A 24,096-nucleotide genomic window follows, 5' to 3' on the forward strand; every position below is an offset into this window, starting at 1 on the left:
CGGACGAGCGAAGAAGAGCAGCGCGAGCCTCCCTCCAGATCCGTCTGCAGCGGCGGTAGAGGTGTTGTACCGACGGTACCGCCACCTCCTTCTCCTGCTTTGGAAACAATGGGGGTTGGTAGCCTAGAGAACCCTCAAATGGGGACATACCCGAGGCAGATGACATCATTGAGTTGTGGGCATACTCAACCCAGGGCAAAAGGGTGCTCCAAGAGGTCTGGTGCCGGGAACAGATGCATCGGAGGGCCACCTCCAGGTCTTGATTGGTCCTCTCGGCCTGCCCATTTGACTGTGGGTGAAAGCCCGAAGAGAAACTGACCGTGGGACCAAAAGCTGCACAGAAAGTCTTCCACACTTGTGAGACGAACTGTGGTCCACGTTCAGAAACAATATCAACCGGAATCCCATGCAGACTGAACACGTGTTCCACAATGAGTCTGGCGGTCTCTGAGGCCGAAGGCAGCTTCTTCAGGGGCACGAAGTGAGCTGCCTTGGAAAATCGGTCCACAACAGTCAGGATCACAGTTCTGCCAGCAGATGAGGGCAGGCCGGTCACAAAGTCTAGGGCTATGTGTGACCAAGGGCGGCTCGGAACAGGTAAGGGATGCAGCAGGCCAGCTGGGGATCGATTGTTGACCTTGTTTTGGGCGCAGATCGTGCAGGCAGAAACGAACTCCCGGGCATCCCTCGCCAAACTGGGCCACCAGAAACAGCGACGCAGGAAGGCGATCGTCCTGTGTACCCCGGGATGACAGGTAAGCCGAGTAGCGTGCGCCCACTGGAGGACCTGGCTCCTAACGGCCCTGGGAACATAGAGTCTGTTAGGGGGCCCCCCACCAGGGTCTGGCTCCCGGGCCTGTGCAGTCTTGATCTCCCTCTCCAGCTGCCAGGAGAGGGTACCCAGAACACAGGAGGCAGGAATTACAGTTTGAGGAAGGGAATCCTCCATAGCCGGTTCCAGTTGTCGGGAGAGAGCATCTGGTTTAATGTTCTTGGAGCCAGGCCGGTACGACACCACAAAATCAAACCGAGCGAAAAAAAGTAACCACCGTGCCTGCCTCGGGTTAAGCCGTTTTGCGGTCCGGATATAAGACAGATTTTTGTGGTCCGTCCAGACCACAAAAGGCTGTCCCGCCCCCTCTAACCAGTGCCGCCACTCCTCCAATGCCAGCTTGATAGCTAAAAGCTCCTTATCTCCCACGTCGTATTTCATCTCCGCCGGAGTAAGCCGGCGGGAAAAAAAAGCGCAAGGATGAAGCTTATTGTCAGCACCCTGCCGCTGGGACAGCACAGCTCCAACCCCGACGTCCGAGGCATCAACCTCCACAATAAACTGGGCGGAGGGGTCCGGTTGGATGAGAACTGGGGCGGTGGTAAAAAGGTGTTTGAGCCGCCAGAAAGCAGCCTCTGCAGTCTCTGTCCAAACAAAAGGAGAGGAGGTGGAGGTCAAACCCGTAAGGGGGGCCGCGACCGAACTATAACCCTTAATAAAACGGCGTAGGTAATTGGCAAACCCCAGGAATCGTTGAAGCTGCTTCCGATTGACCGGAGCAGGCCAATCAACCAACGCGCTGACCTTAGCTGGGTCCGGTCGCACCTCCCCCTCCACAATCACAAAACCCAAAAATGACACACTGGAGGAGTGAAAATCACATTTTTCTGCCTTGACGAAAAGCTTGTTCTCCAATAGGCGCTGAAGAACCAGACGAACATGCCGCCTATGTTCGCCGGGACTCCTGGAGAAAACAAGAATATCATCAAGGTACACAAAAACAAAATGGTGAATGTAGTCCCTGAGTACATCGTTTATCATGCCCTGAAATACAGCTGGAGCATTAGATAGTCCAAAAGGCATCACCAGATACTCGTAATGTCCCAAATGCGTGTTGAAGGCGGTCTTCCATTCGTCACCCTCCCTGATGCGAACCAAATGGTACGCATTCCGTAAGTCCAATTTGGTGAAACACCGGGCCTCCTGCAGCGTCTCAAAAGCGGAGTTCATAAGTGGAAGAGGATAATGGTTCTTTACCGTAATGGCATTCAAACCTCGGTAGTCAATGCATGGGCGTAGTGTTCCATCCTTCTTCCCCACGAAGAAAAACCCCGCCCCCACAGGAGACGAAGACGGTCTGATAAGGCCCGCCTGAAGAGAGTCAGTTACGTACTGCTCCATTGCCTCCCTCTCGGGTTTGGACAGGCTATAGAGATGGTTCTTGGGCAGTGTGGCACCCGGCTGCAGTTCAATAGAGCAGTCATACGGCCTGTGCGGGGGCAAGGAGAGAGCCCGGAATTTGGAAAATACCTCCCCCAGGTCATGATATTCAGGAGGCACCTTGGAGAGGTCAGGTGAGGGCGGCTCCCCTACCGGGTCAGCGGAGTCAGACTCTGGATGCCGAGCTGAGCGTAAACAGGCCTCGTGACAATGATTACTCCAACTGACTACGCTATTGGTTGGCCAATCAATGACTGGGTTGTGATTCAGAAGCCAGGGAAACCCCAGAACCACCGGATTATGAGGGGACTCAAAAAGAAAAAAACTGGTATGCTCGTGGTGGTTCCCAGAAAGGATGAGGTGAACAGGTTCAGTGATCTGGTTAACGGTGGCGACCACCTCACCGTTGAGGGAGATCACCTGCCAAGGGCGGGGAAGGGACTTGGTCCTAAGACCGGCCTGTTTGGCTAGCTCAGCATCCATAAGGTTCTGTTCAGCCCCAGAATCTAACAAGGCCCGAACAGGAAACCCCCCACCCTTAGACACAATGTGACCCTCCAAAAGACAGGAGGTGGATTTAGAATCGACGGGCACCTGGCCTCCGCTTGTCAGTGTGCCCACCTTTAATGACGAGCGGAAGCTTTTGGGCAGTTCTTACAGTAATGACCCCGCTGACCACAGTAAAGGCACTCACCTGCTGCCATCCTTCGTCTACGCTCAGTGGGGGACAAACGGCCACGACCCAGCTGCATAGGTTCCTCCAACGGGGCTGCAGGAGGCACTGTGGGGGTAACAGAAGACATATGAGGGGAGGGCTGGACGTAAACGTCAGGGTGTCCCCTGAACTGTGAAACGTCCACCCGGCGCCCCCGCCGACGATCCTGCAGTCGATTGTCGATAGGAATCACCAGGGCGATAAGAGGCTCCAGGGATGAGGGCAGCTCCAAGGGAGCTAAGTGGTCCTTCAGCTCCTCTGATAATCCCTCTAGAAAAGCGTCCGTAAGCGCTGCGGGGTTCCACCCGCTCTCTGAAGCGAGAGTCCGGAACTCAATAGCATAATCCGTCACCCGACGGTTACCTTGTGTCAGCCGCATCAGCGCCCGAGCCGCCTCTCTGCCGGGTTTCGTGTGTTGAAAAACCTGGGTGAAGGCGTCGAGAAAGGCAGAGAGAGAGGCGCAGGTCGCTCCTCCACGTTGCCACTCCGCAGTGGCCCATGCTCCGGCTCTGTCAGAGAGGTGTGATATCATAAATGCCACCTTGGCCCGATCAGTAGGGAAACTGGCTGCCTGCAGCTCGAAATGGAGCTCGCATTGAGTGATAAACGCCCGACAATCCCCTGAGTTGCCGGAAAACCTCTCTGGTCGGGCCAGCTGAACCCCCGGGGCGAGTTACGTCGTCTGGACTGGAATCACCGGTGTCGGCGCAGAGGTAGAGTGATGTGGCGGATAAAATGACGGCGGCTGCTGGAGCTGCTTTGCCAATGTCTCAATGCGATCACCGATCATGGTCAGCTGTTGCTCCTGGCGCCCAGCCATCTCCAGCATACCTCGTCTGAGGTAATTTAGCTGTTCTTCCTGCTGGAGAATGACCCTCTCCTGGGCGTCGCTGCTCGTTCGTGGAACTCCTGCGTCCGCTGCGTCCATGATGACCGGATCGTAATGTCAAGGATTTGAATTCGGACACAAAAGCAGGACGGCAGAAGTTTGAATCAAAAAAGGATCTTTTAATCCAAGGAAGGCTCTTAAGCTCGTAAAGACCGAGGTAAAACAAGTAGAACGATCCGGTGACAAGTGAAACCAAAACAGGAGCTTATATACACACACATAAATGAAAACAGGTGGGTAAACAGGTGCCGGTGAAGACCGGGGTAAGTTACCTAAAGAACCAACAGAAGACAGAACATGAGTTAACAAAATAAAAGCCCGAAACCCGGAAGTGAGACAAAGCCCTGGCCCCGGCTCCTGACATCTCTGAGCATTCCTCTAAAAACCTGCGCTCTGAGCACCATCACCTCCCAATCCACAAAAGCAACTGGTTTTGAACAACCTTCACATTTATATGTATGAAAGTGGGGGAACAGCCCCTTCCAGGAAGAGTCTGCGCTGCCAGCACCGCCACCGGGCTGGCACACACAACCCCTTTCTCCACTGAGCTTTCATTTGATACACACTGCCATCTTTGCAGAAGTTCTGATGTTTGTTTTTGTCGGCGAAACACAGACTCGCTGCTAAGGCCGTCTCTAGGCTGACGTCATGAAATGGGTGGAAACCCGCAAGGAGCAAAAGACGGTGTCTCAGAGATCGAGTCATCTTACTGTGTAGGAACTGCTAAATTTTGATTTTATCTCAGCCTGTAACTGTCATAGTCGAACCTTAAAAATTGGATGCCAACTTCCACCTCGACCATCTTTTAAGGTTCGACAGATAAATACAAAAAAAGAAAAAGAACAGTCACTAAAACTGGTATTTTCTAAAAGCAATACTAAACATGAATCCACCGTTGAGGCACGTCTATTAACAGCACACGTTACTATTAGACAGGCATTTGCTGAGTATTATCCATTATTATTATTATGGTGTGTGGGAAAAACTGTCACAATAAATCCGTACTTGGATTAAAGAATCCTGGTTTTTGTGTGTAAATTGAGATTTCTTTTATTTTGAAGTGAAGGGTTCTTCTTCTGTGTCCTCACTGACTGCAAAAATAAAATTTAAAAAAAGTTTGACTTTTGTTAACTTTACTAGATTGAGGTTTTCAACTTAGTGGTTGGCACAGTTTTTATAACAAAGTAGCGGATGTATTTTCGACACCTTACCAAGCGACTTGAAATATGTCAACAGTGATTCAGATGTGGTGGAGAGTCAGATTATATAAAACTGAAAAATTGTAGTTTGTGGTTTTTTTCCTCAGCATCTCAGTACCAATTATCCAATGTGCCAGAAAATAATTAACAATTTCCTTCTGAAGTAATATTGTAACTGTAATGTGAATTTCTAAGACCCTGTTCAGGAAGGAACAGGTTGATTGGTTGAAGGGTGATTTTGTCTTGATATGAAGTTAGGTTATTAAATGTTATATCAGTGTAACAATGGCTCCAACCATGATTAAACTTAAAGCACTTTTTCTATTGTTTCTGTTACCTCTGCAGCCTGATTATTCCTGCATGTGTGATCCTGCTGAGCAGAGCATCTTATAGCCTGCCGACTCACAAATAATTCATTGTATGTTGTACTGATAGTGGCGCATGGCCATCCAATGAGGACAACGCATCCAGATGGAGGTACAATATTCTTTGAATCCTATGAAAAAATTAAATCAGAAACCAAAACCAGAACAGGAACCAAGAAAACAAAAGGGTCTGAAACAGCTGTAAATGTACTGAGAAAAAAGATGTGACAACTGCTTCAGATCACTACTCAAAGTAGTTAAGGATATTGTTAATTACATGAGTGCGTCTCATATTTGGTCTGAATTTTAATAAAATACCCCAAAGTTCCCTTTGATATAATTATTATTCAATGATAAGAAACACCATTTTTATAAGTTTGATATTTATTACCCCAAAAATGAAAACAAATTCAAACAAAAAAAAAAAAAAAGTTGTCTATCTATCTATCTATCTATCTATCTATCTATCTATCTATCTATCTATCTATCTATCTATCTATCTATCTATCTATCTATCTATCATTTCAAAGAGAAATAAACTGCGATTACTCATTATGTTTGCAAGAATAACCCTTTTTGATCTGCTACCTGTTTTTTAACATGTTCTTTTTTCAGGATAAAGCACAAGTTATTCAAGTTATAAACTGACCAATCAGACAACTTAATAAAGGTATGTTGTCTCACGTTGAACGTTCGAAGCGTTTGATTGACAGATTCCTCTAAGCCCACTTTCAGTGGTCGGGGTGTTGAATTCCAACAAGCTCACTCACATGGCGACAGCCATGTCATGACAAAATGGCGACTGAATTGACTTAATTTAATTGGAACCACATGTAAGTAATTGTCTATGGGTGACCTTGCCCTGACTCAGTCCAATTCTCCTATACAGTCAATAATTAGCCTCTACACACTGTTCTTCCAGATCACTCAGGGGTGGGGTCTGATCATCCAGTCTGTGCTTCAGCTGGTCCCAGACGTGCTCTGTGGGTTTTAGGTCGGGTCATCTTCATATCTGGGACAATGTGGTGGAGCACATTATCATCCATGAACAGAAAATTGGCTGTATGCTGGTGGAATTCATCAGTGAACAGGATGGTAGAATATTGCTGCACTGACCAGGTTACACAGTCTTTTTCCCAATGAAAATGTTCATGGTGGTGTTCTGGTGTCAGCCAAGGTGTCAGTAAGAGTCACTTGCAACGGTCAGCTAACATTCAAGTCAAAGTGTTGGAGTCGGTTGTATACTCCTTACTTCTGGTCAGTGCATAGGTCCTTAGGCACTTATTGTGGTCTGTCATTGGCAGGGCTCCACTCCTGGGTCTGTCACAAACTCTGCCAGAACTTCTGTGTCTTGATGCAAGTCTGCTGATGACACTTTGAGACACACCAAGTTCAGCTGTAACATCTGACTGCCTACTACCAACCCGAAGGTGTGCTATGGTCAGGTGTCGGTGCTTGTATGTTAAGCGACAACATGTGTTAATGGCTGGCTGTTTGAATGAAAAACTTGGAATGACTTTTTGGCAAAAATCAGCTTTTTATACCTACAAAATGTTCAAATTGAAGGGCTGCATGGTGTGGTTAGCATCCTTGCCTTACATACAGTGAGAAGGCTGTGGTTCAAATCCCGGCAGGGACCTTTCTGTGTGGCGTTAGTATGTTCTCCTCATGCATTGGTGGGTTTACTACGGTCACTCTGGCTCCTTCTCACAGTCCTAAACATGCCTCATAGGTTGATTGATAACCCTACATTGCCCTAGGTGTGTCTGCTTGTGTGACCCTGTGAAAGGCTGGTGACTTGATCAGAATGGACCCCTCCTCTAGCCAGAACAGCCTGTTATCCCTTGAAAGTATAAAGCAGGTTAAGAAAATAGATGGATGGATGTTGAAACTGGTGCCACATTGAAAAGGTTTTTCTTTTAGAATGTTATGGTTTTGGCCCCAATAAGTAGGGCTACTATGTGTAAAACACAAAATGAAGTGAAACAAAAACAGTTTTTCAATTTATACTTTTTTCCTTTATTTTAAGAAGTTTAGCAGTAAACTTCTTAAAGCCAGTAAAACTGGCTCCAAAACCTGCCAACTATTTTCAGTATTTTGGCTGATCAGTTTGGATGGGTATAAATGTTTCCTCCTAACTTTGGTTTTCACTCCTACTCCATATTTGATTAGCCTTCTTTTTTTAAACATCTTTTCCTCTAGTCTTTTTTACTGGGACTATATTTGGCTCTGGAACGTGCCTCCTAAAAGCTGAGGCTCTGACTTTCAAGTGTTTCTGAGTATTTCTGTGAAAGGGCACAGACAAAAAAAAAAGATGGATTACTTAGATTGAGTTATTTCTTCATGCTTTGCTGAGCTTGGATCTGTGCTTGGGCCATTTTGCTTGCCGTGTGCACACACTTTTTACACTCTCCTCCTCTTCTGTCCTCTCTCAACTTTTCTCCTTGCTATTTTCCTTCCTTTCGCCCTTTACAGACATTACTTCCCTTCAAAGTGCCATAAATAAATTTCCCCAGAGCTTAACGCAGCTTTTTAGATTCTGCTTACGAAGACGGGAATGAACTCCCTTCTGTTGAAATTCTCTTGGAACCACTTGGTGAGGTCAAGAGCAAATTAGCCTGCAACCTCTTTGTATTCATTTTGGTACAAAGTAAAACAAACAAAGAAATGTTGTCATGAACCGTGGAGAGAAATGCTCTAATAAACAAGTAAAAACACTGCATTGGATTTTGTAGAAGTGAAGGAAGAAAACATTATGAAAAGTTGTGTAAATAGGTAAAAGAATAGGAGCCACTGTGCTCTAACTTGTAGTTCGTTCAAACCTTGATTTGCCTGATTTGCAATAAAAAAATTTCTCTTTTCATTTTGTTGAACAGATAATGGAGTCGTTACATCAGTAGCATTAGAAGGCATAAATACTCATCCCTTTAGATTAGGTCACAAAAACAGTTAACTAACAATTACTTAATGTTTAAAAACTACAGGAATGAATCTTGATTTGATTGATTTTGTAAATGAGCTTATGACTCAGCGTCCACCTCTATATAATTTGTTTGTAAATCATTTAATACCTAATTTAAAAATTTTAAACTGTTGATGAATTAAGTCTTAAAATGCAATTATTAAACACATCATAATAATCATTTGTCACCAAGAATAAATCATTCATAAGAACATATAAAAGCTACGTGCTAATGCTTACTAAAGCAGGAGTAATGCTTTGTAAATAATTAATTAAGTTTTTACTCATTATAAGTAAGTTAGTTATAATGAGTTTAGTCTTCGTTAAGCTAATGCTTAACATAATGTGTAGTTATTATAAAGTGTTACTGCATCCCTTACTGGTTTTTGTTCTAAAAAAAAAGGAATAACGGTACCATTAGGATAGGTGCTTTTGTTGGGTAAGCTGCGTTCACCCTTGGTGCTAAATGTCAAAGCGAGACAAATTTTGGAAATCCAGCTCTAGGCATTTTCTTTTACAGCTACATTCCGGTATATGAAAGAGTTGGTGCCAAATAAAATGTTTATGTATTCATTTATTTTTCTCCACGAACAAATTTCAAACACTTGGAACTTCTGTGAATTAAAGGGGACAGCATCCATTTGTTACTAACAAATCCCTGGATCAAAGTCCAAATGGTTTAACTTTCAACACGCCGCTGGTTATAGAGTTCAAAAAGGTCGTAGAAACATGCAGAGCCATGCATGAATGCTAGAGTTTTGAAAACTTAGGCCTAAAACGCAGACTTTTCATAGAAAGTGGTCACTTGAATGCGTGTTGCTGGGGGCGGTGTGAACGTCTCCCAACACTGGAGTATGAGGGGCCGTATAAGACATTATTTATTCTGAACCATTCACATTCATACATTCTTGCTCTCACAGTCATATATACTCTCTTTCGCATACATATATTCTCTTACGCATCCATATATTCTCTCTCTCACATTCATACATTCTTGCTCTCACAGTCATAGATACTCTCTTTCGCATACATATATTCTCACTTGCACATCCATATATTCTCTCTCTCGCATGCATATATATTCTCTTATGAATGTGAGAGAGAGAATATATGGATGCGTAAGAGAATATATGTATGCGAAAGAGAGTATATATGACTGTGAGAGCAAGAATGTATGAATGTGAATGGTTCAGAATAAATAATGTCTTATACGGCCCCTCATACTGGAGCTCTTTGGAGCTGCAGTCCGCCTTAAAACATATTGACAGCAGACACACGGCTTCTTAGTATGAATGTGAATGCATGCAGTCCTGCTCTGCCAGTCATTTGTAACCCATTAAAGTCTGAGAGGCCACACCAAAAGACAGCAGCAGCTGAAAATTAAACAGTTTGGAGCAGAAAAGAGCAAATTAAAAATAGGAACAGTCATGTGACGACACCAGACAGTCAGAGAGCAGATGGGACCTGAGCTTCAGCTGAGGCCCAGCAAAAGTCTTAAGGCCTGTTCACACCGGGACGAATTTCGCCGGCGATTTTCGCCGACGTTTAACGCCTCGTGACTAAACAAAGGGCCCCAATGAGAGTGTGCACACCGACGCGAAAAAACGCCAGGCGTTAAAGCGTCAAAAAAAAAAAACGCCTCGGGTTCGTTTTTTTTTTTCGACGCGTCGCGTCGAAATCTACTCGACCAATGAGAACGGCGCTTTTGCTCACGTGTCTGGAGCTTCTGAAGTTACAGTAAAACACAACTTGGGGGCGCTCAAACAAAACTGCCTTGCTGAGCACACATACCAGCGAAGAAGATAGACGCCAAGTAGCGTCTACACAGCCGCGAAGCAATAATGACGGACATTCTAAAACATCCCCGAACCAAGCACCAGTTGGAGCTACTGGTGCTTGAAATATTCATGTTTTCTTTGTTTGATTCTGACAAGCGTGTAAATACTTGCTCTCTTCTTCTGAGTGAAAAGCGACTTTAAGAAGCGTAAAGTTGCGCAGCGCCACCTTGTGTACAGGAGTATTTCGGTTTTACATTAAGCGCCATCTAATGTCAGGGAATGAAATTGCATGTTCACTCCACTCATCGTCAGCGAAAATCGCCTGGGTGTGAACACAAAAAACGTGGCGAAAAACGCTGGCGAATAACGCCTGGCGAATATTCGTCCCGGTGTGTACGGGCCTTAAGACTAAGTTTTTTCAAACTTTAATGTTTGAACAAGTCTAAAACTGCTATATTTGTGTACTTTTGTCTTAGAACTAAGCCAAAGACAAAGCCGAGCAATTGTGAAAATACTTGTGTGGCTTATGTATTTATCTTGATTGATTGAGTGTTTAATTGATTGATTGATTTCCTTTCATTTTCAAATGCAAAATAAATTAGTCAAAGAAACATGATCATTAGAAAGTGAAGCGTTCGAAAAAGGAGCAGATAGAAAGAAAAATCTGAGTAATTTCCACCCCCGTTATGCATACCTTTTACATATTACATAAAAACAAAAGCATTTAAGAAAAAAAAGCTTCAAGGTGCCAAAACAACATCATGAAGTCATGATTGTTTGTACTTTGTCGCATGGCTTTTCATTTTCTAATTTCTAGGTTTCTCACTCAGTACTTTTAAATTGTGTAACAGTATTAATGATTTTTATATTTTCTACATGTTTGTTTCACCTTTGATGAACTGAGTAAATAGGTGGTCAAATGCACGCTTTCATTGTTTCAGCTTGCTGCTGCCCCTCATTGTCACAGACTCTGCAAGCGAAGTGGATCCCTTTTTATTCCTGACATAATCCATCAGATGTTTCCTGAACAACCACACAGATCTATATGAACGTCACATCCAGTTTAGGATGCAGAAATGCCTTTTCTGCTTCATATCTTCCCTTCCATTAAAAGGTCCCTTTTTATAGCATTTTTATTACCTTGGCTCAATGCCCTTTTAGGAGGGATCTTTAGCTGTGAGGTTGTGGAGAGGAGCTACATTTTATCAGCCACACTGTCTCCACTCATCTATCACTAAAAAGCCCAGTTGACTGTTTGCCATTAGCTCTGTGGCACCCATTAAAGCTCACACTGAGAGCTGGAAGAGCTATTTTTGTCCACTTTGTGTGCCATTCTGTCTGTGGGTTGAGCAGTACCCTTCCATTGGGTCAGGGTCGCCCCTCTGTTTTTCAGAGTGTCTGACCCTCCTGTGTTTACTGGAAAGCACTCATAAGGTGACAGCGAAGCCACAAAATTCCAAACCATGCTGAGGAGCTGAACTGTATAAGGGCTGTTGAGTTCTTGATAAACTAGTGTTTATCAAGAACTGCTTCCTGCAGAGAAAAAATATTAATTATGTAAAAAAAAAGTTTAAAGAAAATAACATTCTCTATTTTTATAGGTGTGAATATACTTCCAAATTTGCTGAACCAGCTAAAACACTTTTATTTAAAGTTTATGCGATAACTAGTGCAGAAAAATACATCATAGCCTTTGACCGGAACTTTAAGATTACTTTTTTTTTTAACTTGACTGGACATTGGTTGTTTTTTTTAATTTGTTTTTTCGGGAGGGTTGCTTTCAGCTAAATTAACAAAATCTGTATTAGCTTGTTTTTTTGTTGTTGTTTTTTTTTGGCCATCCTAAAAAAATTTCTGTCTCTGATTGATCTCTACACATTTCAGATGATGATGTTGACTCTGATGAAGGCTCTGTAAAGTTTCCTGTTTGTGTTGTTAAATGTCTTGGTCACGTGATTTGATAAAGCTGCCTGTGGGTCTGCCAGTTGATAGCTCCAGCTACGGAAGATTACCGGCTCCAAACACACATGGCATCACTTGGAGATCATTCAGATTCAGCAGCCTGGAGCCGGCGGGATAAATTGTACAGATTGGTGCCGTTTCTGTTTGTTTTTCTTGATTTTTTTGTTCTATAGCTGTTAAAGAAAAATGATTTGGTTTGTTTGGTTTGCTGTAGTTTATAATTCTTTGGTGTATTTAAGTTCATTTAGCAGAACCTCCACTTAACCGCCTTTGTTGTTTTTCTGTGGTTTAGCTTTTGGTACAGCCTCTTGATTTTAAAAAAAAAGGCTTTGATGGAGTTTATTCATCAAAAGTTTTTAAGTTGCTCCATTCTGCCTCGTGTCTCCTGGCTTTGGGCCCTCAACAATCTCATTTCCTGACATAAACTCTGCAGACAGCAGCATCCCATTGCTTTTGGTTTACAGTCAGAAAGTATCTTTGGAAAGTATGTGAACATCAATCAACATCAGTTAGAACCCAAAAAGGACTAACAGAGCTGCTGAGCACCACTTTTTGTTTTGACAGAAAAAATCTTAAATAATATCAGGATGGATTCTTGCAAACTCTTCTTGTTTGAAAATAAACTAATTTTTATTATAAATCCATTAAAATATTAATGTAATTTAGGGTCAGCCTGTTTACTTCAGTTTCTTATGTACAGTTTTAATATATGGAAGTTTATTTCACTGATAAATCTGAAAAACGCAGAGGCAGTCGCTGGAGTTGTTAAGTGTTAACATTTTCGCCTGTGTTACTTTTCATTTGACAGTGCCGGGATGCAAAGGAACTTGGGACAGCATTGCATGCTGGGAGCACACTGGATTAGGAGAAACTGTCACGATCCCCTGCCCTCGAGCCCTTAAAACCATCTTTGGCAGAAATGGTGAGTTGTGATTTACTGAAAATTTAGAAAATATGTCCAAAGCTTTAATGTTTTGTTGCGGATGTTTGGACAGAGAATGGGAGGTCGAGTGTGATCTCTGCAACCAAAATGGACTGTCAGCAGAAGTTTATCCTGACATAATTCCCTAGATATTTTTACTGCATTATAAATGGATTTACATTATTGTCACGTTTGGTTTTGGAGGCAAAAACTGCATGTTTGCTTTGCATTTTTCTTTTTTCCTTCTTCTTTTTTTCGGCTCGTTTAAAGAGCTTATCCCATCCAAAGTTACCTATTTTGAGCTTTTAAGTGTATGACAATACTCAGTCTTCACAAAAGGAAACCCTAGTCTTAAATTCTTTGTTTTCATATACTATTCATTATAAAAAACGTTTCCTACTTGTCCTGTCCAGCTGAGCAAACAGATAAGAGCTGATGGCCTCTTGTGTCGGACAGATTCTACTGTTACAATAGGGGATTATGAATCTTCGGACACATAAGGTGTTTATTTGTATGAACACTTTTTGTATTTGAGGCTGAACTTTATTTATAGAAGTTATGTTTGTATACCATTTTTTTGGGCCTGACAGAAAGAAAGGAGGGAAGGATATGCTATTCACAAACATTTTTGTTTCATTTATCATCTGTTCTTTGAAATTTGTTCATTTTTGTGTGAACTATGCATGTTTTAAACACAATTACAGTAGTCTACTATCAAGGGACTCACTCTGATCATCTTTTGATTTTTTGTAAAGTGTTCCCAGTGGTCTTCTAATTATAATTCTGCCGTTTTTAGCTCAAATAAAAAAAAGTTTAAAAAAAGCGTTGTCCTCTCTGACATCATTTGAATTGTGGGAGGGACTGTTGGCGCATAGCAAGCCCGCCACCATTTCCCATCATCGAGAGTTCTCTGATTATGCACCCACCTGCTTGACCACTGCCCCTCACAGCCCCAGCCCAACATTACTGGTGCAACAAAATAGCGAGCAATATTGAAGCAATCTAGCTGTATCATTTTGAGCCAGATTCCAGCTCAGACGGGGAAAACAAAGATGTACATGGATGTAATCGTGTACAAGTAGATGCATATGGATGGAGCGGAGCAGGGAGCTTGTGGCCTGCCAAATGTAGCTTTATTTTACAAGTACGCTCCTTTGCAAACTGCATTTCTTCATCTGTTTCTGCTTCACAGCAATTTTAATAAACTCAGACATGCAATATAGAGCTTAATTTTCTTTATATATGTCCTCTATCATGGGAAAAATACCACAATAACATGTTAAAAACACCAGAAACAGGTTTTTCGTCCGAGTGGGTCTTTAACAAAAATACTGAACTGGTTTAACAACTCAAGTCTTAAAAGTCTGTAGATGTTTTTAAAGCATTAGGACCCTCTGTGGAGCTGAATCTGGCACTCTGTCCTCATGTCCCATGATTCACTCTCTGCGTTCAGTGGATTCCCGTGTGAACCCATCGCATTTCTTCTAGCTGCCGACCACATGGCAGTTCTGGGTTCTGCCCCGATTTGCATTGATGACTGAACATTAGCAAGCACCCGGCGGCTCGCTCAGACCCGAAGCTCCCTGACAGTTCCCTCTGTGGAACAGATCTCCAGAGGTTCTAAACTTCACTGAAATAGCACAGATGTGTTACATAAACGTGGAGAGGAGGGGGGTAACAGCTGTGCTCGCTGATCAATTTAGATCATATGTGAAAGAAGCGGGCTCAGATGTACTGTTGGTTTGTGCTCACTCAGTCTTCAGTTTTCTCTGGCCCGCGTACGGTCTGCATGAAGCTTCAACACTTGCTCATCTCCAGTGGCAGCAGCACTTGTGAATCTGCCGTTTATGCATGCATGGTGTTGTAGGCTATGGCCTCTCCGTGCCCTCTCTTTCTCCCTGAGTTATCATTTAACATCTAAATGCAGCCAAGTTGACGACACAGCTGCTCTCTGTAACTGCAGAGACCTATGCCACTCAAGTTTTACAGCATATTTATTATTTAGTAAAGGCTGAGCAACTTCATTTTTAAGTGTGAAGTCAACAATTCAGTTTAAGAATAAGAGACAAATATTTTTGCATCCATGCTTAAGCTTAGAAATTCTATTGGAACGTCACTTAATAATCACTTTAGCCACAAGTTTTTGAAAAACAGCAGCATAAATTTATTTCTAATGATAAATAAAAATGTGCTTGTTTATTTTTTATAGAAACTAAGAAAAAAAATCGTTTTTCTTCATTTTTTGTGTATACTAATTGATTTTCTGTCAATTACTTCAACTATGGATTAGATGAAAGACAGAAATTTCATTATAGGACATTTTTCATTTAATACTAGTGATGTAGGCTGTAAAATAATTTAAAAGGTTTCTTATCCTTTATCTATTTTTTTGTTTTAATTAAATGTTTTGCAGTCTATCCTCTTTTCAAATAGTTTGAATTTTTAGCCCTCCTTTAATTTATAATTTTAAAGTTACAAGTACATGACTAAACCTCTGTTTATGCTGAAGCAAAAATATTTTAAAAAATTAGGTAAAAACATGTTTTTTGCCCTTTTTCGACAAATAAACCTATTAAACTCATTAATTTGTCATGGTTTTAGTTTGTTGTGTCTTGTTTTTCGCTTTAGTTCTTGTTCTGTCTTGTTTGGTTCTGTTTCCTGTTTTATTTTGAAAGGTTTCCTGTCTTGTCATGTTTCTTGAGTTTTACTTCCTTTGGTCCCCATCTGCCCTAATCGTGTTCACCTGTGTCTTGTCTGCCCTGTCTGTATATAAGTCTTGTCTCTGCCTTCCTCCTGTGCTGCTCCATTACCTTCTGCTCATGTTGTTCACGTCTTCTTGTCTTGTCTCCATGTTTCATGCCACGCCAAGTAAGTTTTGTTTTGTAATCCTGCTCTGCAGCGCCTTTTGTTTGTTGTTTTGCATTAAACCCCCTTGTCCCTGAACCGTCTGCCTCCGCCTCTGCTACTGGGTCCAACCGGCTCTCAACCCTCCCCCCGCACATGACACAATTACAACTGTTAAATTATTACCGGTAACTCTTATATTTGAATTTCATTTATTTGAGTTTATGTTTTTTTTTCAATAAAATAATCAGTTGTTTAGAATTTAGAATTTCTTTGACTTTTAGTATTCTCTTGTCTAACATTTGTTATTTGAAACGTTCTGTGCCTTTAAGCACCTTATACCTTTAAACGTATTCTACGTCTTTTCTAAGCAAACAAAGATTCTTTTAAACACTTTGATTAAAACAAAATGAAAAAATAATCATCTTCCTAATGGTATTATCAGGTGAAGGAGGGTTGGTTGCATTTTCTCATAATTTAGTTTTTATTTTTATCATGCCGCCATTTTCAGCATCTGACAGTCTTCTATGCAAAACGGTTCAGTATTTCTGTGATTTGAGTCAGCTTTATAATAAAAGGCTTTCAGCAAAGGTTTAAATTTGATTGTAAATTAATTATTATATCCTCTGTTATATTTAGTTGTTTTTTTGGGTTCATACATTGAGTTTTCTTTTATTTGTCTGTAGTACAAAGTTAAATGTTTTTATTTTATTTTATCCTTACACTTATCTATCAAAATATAATCCCACCATTATTTATGGATCTGAAATGGCTTATAGTATAGTAATACTAACAGGACAGCCAACAAACATGACTGATACGTCTGTCTGTGAAGCAGAATTTGATGTTTGTCATGGTCTGCTTTGTCTCCATGTCTCCAAGAACATTTCTACATATTCTACAGTATTCGTTTTGCCTCAGTTTCCACATAAATGTTGTGCAACAGTGGCCACAGAGGCCCATGAGCACTCTCCAGCTGTATTTATAGCCATCACCGCGCTGAATTCATCTCTCAAGCTCGGCTGTGTTCAGCCTGCAGCGAGATGGTTTGAAGGAGGCAGAATTTTGGTTACTTCTGCTCAGCAAGCAAGTGACGCTCCGAAGCTTTTTACTCCGAATTCTAGGAACCTCCAAAAGGAGCTAAATTGCTCTGCGCTGCAGTGATTATTGGACCTCCAGAAAAAGTCCCTGAGCAGTTTACAGTCTGCTGGACAAGGCACTCATCTCAACGACATCAAGAAGGCTTTTCCACTGCAGGAACCTGCTGTGACGGTTCAACCATTAGCTTCCCACCAATCAAGGCGGAGGACAACCTGCAGCACAAAAGCTTTGCTATCAGACAAGATTTCTCTCCAGCGTGGGAAAACGACTGTACAGAAAAATCCCAAAGGGCAATCCAACCCTCACGAAACCAGTGGTTCAATGAGGTCGCGGCATACATACAGCTGTTTGAGACTCTGCCAAAACCCTAAAAATTGAGTTATCAGTTTAAGCTAAGTGGCTGTGACCTTTATGTGCAAAGGGTATCTGCTGTACTGTCATTGTGTATAACTTTTCTGCCAGCAGTGTGGTTCACTCGTACAAGGCTTTAGCAGTTCATTCTGTCAGGTTACACATCAATGACAACCATGACTACCGTATGTTTAAATTTATGCCAATAATCTGATTTTACGCCAAATCAATCCACATCCCGAAAATGGATGACCATGTTAATATGAAATTTTGAATAAGTCCTCTTTGGAGAAGACCAGGTTTAACGACCCACTCTGATAAAAATTGTGTTTTTGGTGTTTTTAACATGTTCTTGTTGCATTTTTTCTGATGATGCTTAACATATATAACCAAAATGAATCTTAAAACTGCATTTCTTTTTATTAACCTGATTTTTGTCATGTTAATGATGTGAAAGCACTTTTAAACATTAAATTTACAACAAAGATATGCAAAGTGGCTTAAAGAGAAAAAACTTTGTAAATGTTTAAGTTTGCTGTACAGTGTACTTTCTTTGTTGTTTTCTTAAACCTTAACATTGCTCGCCTTCCGGCACATCCCATCAGGTGTTGCCACAGCAAATCAGCTTTCACTGAAATGCACAGGTAGTTTAGCAGAGAGTTTTTATGCTGGATGCCATTCCTGAGCCAACCCTTTATTTTCAAGGCACAGGGAGACCCAATAGGCAGCAGCACAAAGTGTCTTGCCCAATGACCCAGACTGGGTTTTTGGTTCATTCCACCTCTGTGTCAGTCCTACACCTAACCAACTGAGCCATCCAACCGCTTATTAAAAGAAAAAAACTTTGCCATTTTAATGTGAACACAAGAGACACGAGTTGTTCATATATTTGGGAGGGGTTTGCAGGAACGTCATTGGCTTTGCCGACATTTGATAGTTTGAAGCATCGCAGCAGGGGCGTGTTCAGAGTTGTCACCTTCAGGGTCATGTGTGTGTGTCTCTGTTGTCTTCTGTGTCACTTCCTGCCATAACTTCCATCAGTCTGACTGCAGGCTGAAGGATTCTCACATCCTAAATGTCACGTTGTCCTGTCTGCCCCTCATAGCAGACTGTGTTCACAAAGTCGATTTGGCATCTGACATTGAAGTGGACCTTTTTCCTTTTGCATCTGTGACTCTAACAGATGTAACAACGAAGTTTAGTATTTTAGCTTTTCATTGAACAGAGTTCCAATAAAATTATAGATTAGCCATTCTTTTTTACTTCTTCTTAGTTGTCCTTTAAAATAAATGTCAAACTTTAGTGGGTGGAGACTTGATGAGTAAACTGAACCCACTGAGAGCTAAAATGCAACAGTTAAGCATGTTGACAGACCAGAATCCGTGTTTAAGGGTTAAGACACCCTTTAACGGCATTTCTAAAACTAATGGAAGTTAAATTCACATTTTCTGCTAATTTGTATGATTGGAAGTGGGGTTTAAAAACATGTTAATTTTAACATTCCACTTTTGTTCATTTTAAAATAAATTCAATCTAATCACAATCTCCAACTAAAAGTAAACAATAATAATAATAATAATACATTTTATTTAAAAGCGCCTTTCAAAACACCCAAGGTCACTGTACAAAGTTAGAGGTAAAACACAATAAAATCACAAGTTAAAAACAATAAATAAATTGGATTCATTAATAAAATCAGCTGACAGAAAATGAGAAACTGTGTTCCGGAAATGCAAGCTTGAACAGAAAGGTTTTGAGTCTGGATTTGAAGATCAGAAAGGAGTCAGTGTTACGGAGGTCTGGGGGGAGAGAGTTCCAGAGTTGGGGAGCAGAGCGACTGAAGGCACGGCTCCCCATGGTAACCATACGGGCCGGAGGGACAGAGAGCTGAAGGGAGGAAGAAGATCGAAGAGAGCGAGAGGGAGTGTTAACATGGAGGAGATTAGAGAGATAGGAGGGAGCCAGGCTATGGAGGGCTTTGAAAGTGTAGAGAAGGAGCTTGAACTTAATCCTAAAGGCTACTGGAAGCCAGTGCAACTGCTGGAGAACGGGAGTGATGTGATGGAAGGAGGGGGTTCTGGTGATGATGCGGGCAGCTGAATTCTGGACCAATTGAAGCTTATTTAGTGTTTTGTTGGGAAGACCATAGAGAAGAGCATTACAATAGTCGAGACGAGAAGTGACCAGACTATGAACTAAAATGGAGGCGGAGTGGATGGTGAGGGAGGGGCGGAGATGATTAATATTACGTAAACGATAGTAGGCTGACCGAGTAATGCTATTGATGTGGGATTGAAATGATAATGTACTATCAAGGATGACACCCAGACTCTTTACTTGAGGGGAGTGGAAAACTGGAGAGGAATCGATGGAAATGTTAAAATTAGGAATTTTGGAAAGGGTGGATTTGGAACCTACGAGGAGTAATTCGGTTTTATCACTGTTAAGTTTGAGGAAGTTTAGGGTGAACCAGGTTTTTATTTCAGACAGGCAGGAGGAGAGGGAGGCAGGTGGAATACAAGAGTTGGGTTTACTGGACAGATAGAGCTGTGTGTCATCCGCGAAACAATGAAAATCAATATTGAATTTACGAAATATATTGCCAAGGGGTAGCAGGTAGGTAATGAAGAGGAGGGGACCGAGAACAGAACCTTGAGGAACACCAGATGAAATGAGTGAGGGTTGGGATTTGAAAGAATTCAGTTGAATAAACTGAGTGCGGCTTGAAAAATAAGAATGAAACCAGCGGAGGGGGGTGGACTCGATACCGAGGGCTGAAAGTCTGTGGAGAAGGATGGAGTGAGATATGGTGTCAAATGCTGCGCTCAAGTCGAGGAGGATGAGGATGGTGAAGAGTCCAGAATCAGCTGCAAGGAGAAGGTCATTGGTGATTTTTAGTAGGGCAGTTTCTGTGCTATGAAGGGGACGGAAACCAGATTGAAAGGGTTCAAAAAGATCATTTTGGGTGAGATGATGGGAAAGTTGGGAGGCGACTATTTTTTCAAGAATTTTTGAAATGAAGGGGAGGTTAGAAATAGGACGAAGATTATGAAAGGAATTGGGGTCTGAGCCGGGTTTTTTTAGGATGGGTCTGACTGCAGCGATCTTGAGGAGTGAGGGGACAATACCTGATGTCAATGAGGAGTGAATAATGGCACAAATGAAAGGAAGAAGAGAAGGAAGGCAGGATTTAACCAGGGATGTTGGTAGGGGATCTAGCAAACATGTGGATGGTTTGGACTTATGGATGAGGCGGGAAATTTCACTGGGATCAGGGAGGAAAAAGGAAGTGAATATATGAGTTACAGAAAATGAGTCAGACGGGGTGGGAGGAGAGGTGGAGGAATGGAGATGCTGATGGATATCTAGAATTTTCTGGTTAAAGAATAATTGAAGAGAATTACAGTGCTCATCTGAATAAAAATGAGGGGGAAAACTGTTACGGGGTTGAAAGACATTATCCATTAGAGAAAACAGCATTTTGGAATTTCCCTTATTTGCATCAATCAGTTGAGTGAAGTATTTTGTTTTAGTGTTAGAAACCAAGTCCTTGTATTGTAAAATCTGTTCATTGTATATTTCCTTATGGACGGGAGAGCCAGTTTTTTTGCAGAGCCGCTCCAACTGGCGGCATTTGGCTTTCATTTTATGGAGTTCAGGGGTGAACCAGGGGGAAGATTTAACAAATAAAACAGACCGGGTTTTTACAGGAGCGAAATTGTTAAGAACATCTAAAAGGCAGTTATTATAAAAAGAAACCAGATCATCAGGGTTGGACGAGTTTGGGAAAGGAATGCGCTCCAACTGAGAAGAAAACAGCTCCACATTTATATTCTTAATGTTTCGGAAGGAGATGAGGCGAGTGGGTTTGATCTCAGATAACAATGACAATGCAGTCCTCATCGGATAGATAATAGAATAGAATAGAATAAAATACATCTTTATTGATCCCACAAATGGGAAATTACCTTGCTACTATAACTCTATTAAAACAGTAGATAGATAATAAAGACTAACACTATAAATACATGTAATTTATAATAATAATAATATGTAGTGTTTGTTTTACTGTTCAGTGACATATAGTCCTTTGCTAAGTTTATTAAAGTTTTACAAAGAAAAACAATTTAACTATTGTATTTTGATGAACTTATTTATGTTATAGACAATTATTGCTTTGGTTTACTGAGTATCCCCCCCCCTAAAAACTAGTGTTAAAGAACAAAAATAAAACATTAGACCAAAAAAGCGAAACTTTGAACCTGCTTTTTATTATTATTTACTTGTAATTAACTTTTTGAAGGAGCGTGTGTGTTTGGCGATACATCTTTCATACACTTTTGTGCTTCAGTTGTGTGTATTATAATCGTGTATTTCAATTAAATGAACCCCTGCAAATTTAACAGGGAATCTTAAAAAGAATTTGCATTAGCAAATGCAGACGGAAGCAGAATTCTAATTGTGAACTGGGTTAAATTCTTGTCTTCTCCCCCTCAGGAAACATCAGCAGGAACTGCACAGCATCCGGCTGGTCGGAGGTTTTCCCAAACATAAGCAGCGTGTGTGAGTCAGACACCAGCCAGAACAAGGTACGACAAACGGCTACTTTCCTTTCTTGTATTTTATCACCTGAGCTCTGATGAACAGCAAGCCTTCGGCACAGGAAATGGAGCAGAGCATTAGTGGAGTCTAATCGACAAAGCCTGCAGGGTTAGTGGTTAATTAATGGTGAGAGACAGAAGCTTTGAAAGGTCAATATGCTTAGTGATGTAGCACATAAGCAGTTTGTGTCACTTTTCTGATATAATGTTACTTCAGCATTTTACCTCTCTTTTACCCTCTATCTAAAATACTCAATGACTTAAGGCTCTGTTCAAGGATTTGCTAAAGTACATATTACTTCCTGATATTCAGTAGCTTCAGGATATCTGGACGAGAATTCAGCCAAAGCAGCAACTGAGGGCAGAATCCACGGAAGTTACCCCTGAGGAGTCTGGACAAACTTCTGGTTAACTTCATTTTTATCCCTCCAAATTTAAAGTGTAAATGTCCAGATTTCACTGAGGCAGCCCTGGTACTAACAAAATAACATAACAATTGTGGCTAAGAATTACAAATAAAACAATAATATTAAGATTGGATTGGATTTATCTGCGCTTTTCCAGACGCTCAAAGCGCTTACAATTCATTCACTGCTCATTCATACTTAGTGATGATAAGCTGCTGATGTAGCCACAGCAACACACAAACTGCAAATGAACAGCAAACAATTGCTGCTCTGCACAGTCAGTCATCTTGTTATACATGAAGGTTATATATCAATAAAAAAAAGACTTAATTGTTTTAATGTTTGAAGAAAAACTCCCCAAAACTGACACCCAAATGTTACAGCTGCCCTGGAAGGTTTCCAAATCAGGTCAAGAAAAAACAAAAGTAAGGTAAATAAATAAATCTATCCAATAAAACAGTTGCTGGACAGAAAAAACATTCAAGTCTTGACTTTACATCATCTGAATAGCATCACCATAGCAACCAAAGCAAGATTCAGGTCAGCGAACGTACTAATTGTATGCATTTCAAAATTTGTGTGCGACAGTGAACGTTTCTGCACACTCCTCACACTGAGAAAAGATAAGAAATGAGTGATTCTGAGAACATGAACTCCGTCTCGCTAAAAAGGCAACACCCGTATCCAATGTATAATGTGTACAATTTGGATGTTACTGCTCTCACAACTCTCCGAAAACCTCATAAAGCAAACGTTTATAATTGAATCTGACTTGGGGACTTTTTTTTTTCACGTAATCAGATAGCTTTTCCCTTAAAAGACCATAGAACATATAATATCTGTATTTTGAAAAATTGTGGACTTGGGCCCCTTTTGAACTTACCGATTCAATTATTTTAGACCGCTAACTCCACAAAAATTATTTTATTTCACTTAAGTTTTTTTCAAAGGAAACTGTATTGACTGTGAATCACTAAAGGACTTTGATAAAATCTATTATTCATTTTTTGTCAGTTATAGAAAAAAAAAGTTTCATTCTGATTTCCACCTTTACATGAAATGTTCAGTTATCGTAATGCTGAAATAACACTTAGAATGTTGAATAAACAAAGCATCACTTCTGGTTTTCAGAAATTTAGAGAGACTATGGAAGAAATTAAAATGAGATATATCAAATAATATAACACATTAAAGACCCATTGGCCCTGCAACAGACTGCCGACCTGTCTAGGATGTTCCCTGCCTTCGCCCAGGGGTGGCCAGGATAGGCTCCAACAGCCCCGTTATCCTGAAAGGGACAAAACGGGTTTAGAAGATGAATGAATGAATGATCAAAGACCTATATCGATCATCTTTTGATCTATTTTAAAACATTCACATAGTTCGTTTAACTGTGATTATGCTGAATTTAGCCAAAATTTTCAAAAATATGTGTCATTTTCCCATGACTTCAGTTCTGCAGAGTGGCAGTTTCTGCAAAACTTGCCTCTGAGTTGTGGGCGGAGCAAGCCCATCCCCACCTTCCCTCCTTGTTAAGAGCTCTCTGTTTACTCCCTCTCCTACTAGGGAGCAACACAGGGTGTGAGGGGCAGATTTTTGGTTTGGAGTCCGTGTTTATGAATGACGCGAAAAATTATTTCGTTTGCACAAATTAATTAATGCGGGGGAACGACATATTATTTTGTGGGAACGAGATATTTATTATTTTAACCATGTCAGGACACGGGCTCCGTAGGGAGCTGCTCTGTTCAACCTTCTTATTGTACAGTGACACATCTTCTCTTTCTG

General features: G+C 41.4%; 1 protein-coding gene across 5 annotated transcripts in view; it reads left to right on the plus strand.

Moving 5' to 3' along the window:
* Positions 1-24,096, plus strand: part of vipr2 (vasoactive intestinal peptide receptor 2) — a 92,514-nt gene that overhangs the window by 34,766 nt on the left and 33,652 nt on the right. For 4 of the 5 annotated variants that reach the window (XM_023965399.1, XM_078934373.1, XM_023965400.2 and 1 more), the window contains exons 3-4: positions 12,891-13,004; positions 21,798-21,889. In XM_023965399.1, the coding sequence (XP_023821167.1) occupies positions 12,891-13,004; positions 21,798-21,889 (206 nt within the window). Of the gene's footprint in view, positions 1-12,890; positions 13,005-15,588; positions 15,873-21,797; positions 21,890-24,096 lie in introns of those variants that run through there. The other variant, XM_078934372.1, reaches the window with a different exon arrangement.

This window comes from Oryzias latipes, chromosome 17 (assembly GCF_053564925.1).
Source record: "Oryzias latipes strain Hd-rR chromosome 17, Olatipes_Hd-rR_3.1".
NCBI lineage: Eukaryota > Metazoa > Chordata > Actinopteri > Beloniformes > Adrianichthyidae > Oryzias > Oryzias latipes.